The sequence below is a fragment of the Eschscholzia californica genome, unplaced genomic scaffold (assembly GCF_041429995.1).
Source record: "Eschscholzia californica isolate CP2 unplaced genomic scaffold, dmEscCali1.0.p SCAF_3, whole genome shotgun sequence".
NCBI lineage: Eukaryota > Viridiplantae > Streptophyta > Magnoliopsida > Ranunculales > Papaveraceae > Eschscholzia > Eschscholzia californica.
The window spans coordinates 10,983,813-10,989,040 of NW_028238420.1; the positions used below are offsets into that span (position 1 = coordinate 10,983,813).

General features: G+C 33.1%; 2 protein-coding genes across 2 annotated transcripts; both read left to right on the forward strand.

The window, feature by feature from the left end:
- Positions 1-207: 207 nt before the first annotated feature.
- On the forward strand, positions 208-765 carry LOC147548366 (uncharacterized). The gene has a single exon (XM_086668034.1). The coding sequence runs from the start codon at positions 208-210 to the stop codon at positions 763-765; it is 558 nt and encodes a 185-aa protein (XP_086524160.1).
- Positions 766-940: 175 nt separating this feature from the next.
- Positions 941-2,724, forward strand: LOC147548367 (MYB-like transcription factor ODO1). The gene is made up of 3 exons (XM_086669614.1): positions 941-1,254; positions 1,457-1,586; positions 1,867-2,724. Exons 1-3 carry the CDS (start codon positions 1,122-1,124, stop codon positions 2,423-2,425), a joined length of 822 nt encoding a protein of 273 aa, XP_086525740.1. The 5' UTR covers positions 941-1,121; the 3' UTR covers positions 2,426-2,724.
- The last annotated feature ends 2,504 nt before the right edge of the window (positions 2,725-5,228 follow it).

The window sequence follows — 5,228 nt, forward strand, 5'->3', positions numbered from 1 at the left end:
TCATGTGCTGCTTCACTGTAACTATGCCAGGGTTATATGGTTCCATTTTCAGATTAGACAGAACACATGCCCTCAATTTGTCTTTGGATTCAACAATGGAAACAATTGGATGAGGAAATTACGACTCTATATGCCAAAATACTATGGTTCATATGGAAGGCTAGATGCGAGAACTGCTTTACTAACTCTAAACAAACCCCTATACAAATGATCGGTCGCATCAAAAATTCGTCGACCACAACATTAAAACTTGAATCGACCCTAACCAATAAATGCAGGGAAAAACCAAGGAAACACCAATGGAGACCTCCATTGACACCATACCTCAAAATAAATGTTGACGCTTCTTTTATGCACTTAACGAAACCAGCTGGCATAGGATGCATTATGCATGATGAAGAGGCAAATTTTATCAGCGCCGTTGCAGATACGGTGAGAGGTCAGAATCCCAAGGAATGTGAAAGCTTGGCTATTCACTACAACATTTTATGGGCAAGCCAACTCCAAATCCAACATGTTCATATTGAGAGTGATAATCTAAACATCATCAACTACATCAATGATCAAAAGGACGGTTTGCACTGGCAATCTAGAAAGATCATAGCTCATGCTCTTGCTCTTAAGCACCAATTCACATACATCATTTTCTGTCATGCTCCCAGAGAATGCAACACCAAAGCAGATGCTCTAGCTAAATGGGGTAGAATAAATGGGCAGAAATATGTTTGGAATGTTGAGCCTTCTTTTGTTTCTTTTTTAAGTTAGTTGTATTACGTAAGACTTTGCTGGTGTGTTAGCCTTAGTATATATCTCATCGAAAAAAAGAGAGTAAAAAATCATAACCCTAAAATTTTGTCAATGAAGGATTCAAAATTTGCAGTTTGACTAGATGCATGTAAGTGCCAAATATTCTAATTGGTCAGGAATAGGGAGCTGAAATGGTATTAACCTTTTATAAAAGCCACCATTCTGTTGTTTATTTACAAGTTACAATAATCTAGTTGTTCAATTTCTCTTTCTTTCCTATTTTCTATCTCTTCAGTGGTTGATTAACTTGAACAAGCTTAGGTATATATATAGAGAGAGTAGTGAGAGAGAGAGGGATTATATTTGATTTGAGGATGGGAAGGAAACCATGTTGTGAGAAAGTAGGGTTGAAAAAAGGCTCATGGACAGTTGAAGAAGATAAGAAGCTCATCCACTTCATCCTCTCCAATGGCCAATTCTGTTGGAGGGCAGTTCCTAAGCTTGCAGGTCTCCCCATCATGCACATATATACAATCCTCAAATCCCTTGCAATTAGTGTCTCATACCAAATTAAACAAAATAATATTCTCACTTTTTAGCTTAACTAAAACAAAATCAACACAAATTAAGGAACTTGTTGTCTCTTTTGGTTTTGTTCCATTTTTGGGTTTTGTTTATGATATTGAGAATGGGTTTTAATTCTTCACAGGATTATTAAGGTGTGGAAAAAGTTGCAGGCTTAGATGGACAAATTATCTAAGGCCTGATCTGAAGAGGGGTTTATTATCAGAATCTGAGGAACAAATGGTTATTGATCTCCATGCTAATCTTGGCAACAGGTCCTTCCCTTCTCACTGGTTAAGTTTGTTGTCACCTAACTAAAAAACAATAGGGAACGAGGGGAGAGAATCTAGACCATATAACATATATTCTTCGTTACTAGATCATCAGTCTTCCATGTGGGATTATTCTCACATGTCCTCTCACGTGTAGCGTTCTTTGAACGTGTGGTTTTTAAAGCTATCACACGTGGGCCTATCTCTGATACTGTTCACTAAAATAGTGTGCTCTAAACTTTAAATCTTTCTCGTATATTTACGTTTCAATGGATGTTGACAGATGGTCAAAGATTGCGGCTCATCTTCCTGGAAGAACAGACAATGAAATCAAGAACCATTGGAACACCCACATCAAGAAAAAGTTAAGAAAAATGGGTATTGACCCTCTTTCTCATCAGCCACTTGAACTCCAACTCCCATTAGAAATCACTCCTGATGAAGAAGCTGAGATCACCACGAGAACTAAAACTTCTCTGCAATCACCTGTTACTGATAGCAGTGAAGATTTCTTCACCAGAAATGTTATTAATTCTACAGGAAACAATAATGATTTTTGCACTGATGAGGTTCCATTGGTTCATCCTGAAGAAGTTCTAGTAAATTATGGTGAGACCAATAATTCATTTTCTTCATCATCACAATCATCATCAAGTTCATCTCTGATGCCTGAAGAACTACAACTTACAAAATTGGATGTTCCTAATGAATACAACAATATGGCTAGTATTTGGGATGATTTCTTCAATACTTGGGACTTTATATTTGATGATCAAGAGCTAAGAAAACTAGAACTTGATGATCCTGCATGTTTTAGCCAATATACCAAAGAATGGCCCTAGATCAAGAAGCATGCAACTATGAGTTATTGTGACCCTAAAAAAAATGAAGAAATCCTTTGGTTTCCCAAGTCATCCAAAACTTTCTCTCAAATCTTTGGGATATAGTTGTTTCCAAAAATATAGTTTCAAATGTAATATTGTTAGGTGGTGTTATATTGTTAGGTGGTGTTTTTTTGTTGTCTGAATCTGACTCATTTAATGCTGAACTGCTCAAAATTAACTTAAATGAGACATTTAGATGAGTTAGACAAGAATGGGATTCTGAAAGTTAAATGGAGTGAATTCAGACTTTGAGTCAATTAATCTTTTGTAATTAATGTTGTATGATGTTTGGTACGGCAGATTTACCAGGATTCTCATATGAATATTCACTAAGTGTAATTTAATTAAAAATTACTAATGTTATTCTAGGTACTTTTAACATTTCCACCACCTTAAATTTTGCATGCAGAACCAAATCTTATTGGTTCAATATTTTTTTAGAAAATGCTATTAGGTATTTCCATCAATTGCTACGAAGTATATTTTTATAGCTTCAATTCTTTAAAGAGTCTATTTCCACGAAGTAATTTACTTTTAATCTCTTGTTCCCTTAAGAATTAGTTTTCATAGAAAGTCGAAAACCCAAAAAAATGTTTTAATATACTTGAATACAGTTTTTGTTGAAACATATATTTGAATATTTGAAGCGACATAATTATCTCCATATATTTTCAAATGACACTTGTACCCATCAATATTAGCAAAATGACCTATAATGTTGGCAAATGACATTTTTACCTTCTACGGTACCAAGATAACATGTTTACTGTTGAGTTGTCAAAATTACACTTTTAGCTTTATGTCATTTTTTTTTAAATCGACAACGATAGTCATTACAAGGCATTGATATGTCATAAATAGATAATACAAAAGTACATCATACTTCATGAATTGAATAAACATTATAACCGTCAGACCTAAGCTCTTTGAAGGCCATCATAAAGAGCCTAAAACTCAACTAATTTACTGTATTTGTATTCAAGTTCAATAAATCCTGAATTTTTAGCTTTATCTTGACAAAATGACATTTTTACCTTTCTGCGAAATGACATCATACCCTTATGTTGCTAAAATCACATGTCCACCATTTATAATACTAAAATAACATTTCTACCCGTATAAGGTCTAAAAGATATTATTACCCTTATCATGTCAAAATGATATGTTTACCTTTTTATATATTTTTTGGAAATTGACTACGATCTACGATAGTCATTACAATTGCATTGATACATCAAAGATGCGACAAGCATGATAACCGTGTAATTCAACGGCTTATAACCCAACTAAACAATGGCCTAAAGCCCAACAACATTATTTATACCTTAATAACCCAAGTTCAATAAATAATGAAATCTACCTCCTCTGAAAATCGAACCTGCGACCTCTAGAATTTTGGAGTTTATAACATTATCTACAACTTAGGCTACCAAATGTTGAAAATTTAACTTTTTATATTATAATGACGTTTTTACCATTTTATATTAGTAAAAGGTCATTTTTATCATTAAGGCGTCAAAATGTACATTGACAAACTTACATTTTTATGTTGTTATATTCGCATATTGACATTTACCCTCTTAGGTTAGTAAAGTGACATATATTACCCTTCTCGGTTAACAAAACTTCACATGTTCAACATAAAAGGGTAGGAGTGTAATTCTAATAACAAAAGGTAAACATGTTATTTTGAGAAGGCCAAAGTTTGGTAAAATATCATTCATTTATAAGGGTGGGTAGAAATGTCTTTTGGTACTATAGGAGGGTACAAATGTATGTTGACAACGTAAGGATGATAATGTAATTTTGACAACGAGATGAAAAATAACATTTCGGCAGAACAAAAGTAAAAATGTCATTTTAGCATCATAAGTTTAAATATTTCGTTTCTTTGTATAAGAATAAAAATATCATTTTGACAGCATAAGGGTAATAATATCACTTGACAACATAAAGATAAAAACGACTTTTGACAACATAAGAGTAAAAATGTTATTTTGGTAACATAACTGTGAAAATGTCATTTTGACAACATAAGGTAAGTAAGAACTTTTGATTATACTCAATATTAGAATTCCTAAAAATATGATTACCATATTCGTGATAGTTAGTTGTCAACCAAATAATAACAAAATTGTATAATTTCATTGAAATAACATACGACAACGTTAACTAAATGAAAGAATTCTTATTTCTACAAAATATATTTCATGGAAGACTTTCCATAATTTCTTATTGTTTTCCTAAATTTATTTTTCTGATATCAACCACATTTAAAAATAAAAAAAGACTGTGTTTTCCTGACGGTATAAATTTAATAATAAACGCACTTAAACTTTGATTAACCATGTTCCAAATAAGTTAAGCGGGGATGACTATAAAACCCAAAATTTGGGGGATAATAGGAAATTAGATGATTTTCTTTCTTTTAAGATTTAGAAGGTCCTATTCACTTAAGATAAGTTTGACTTAGAGTGGAAACATTTTTTTGGGATTGCCGATCTGGAAAACCGCTCCCCCTCTCTCTCTATCCCCATAACCCTCAACAAAGATCTAAAGTAGTTTTTGCTTCGCCGGATTTCCTTTCATTTCTAATAAAGGTTGTTTGTTTGGTGGTTTTTTAAGGTCTGTTTTGTTGATCTTTAGGATCCTTTTGTTGTCTTCTTTTCGTATTCAAGATCGAGTGTTTGGCCATGGAAAACCATTGGGAATTTATTCAACAACTTATAACTCTCTCCACCGATGCACCGGAACCAGTCAT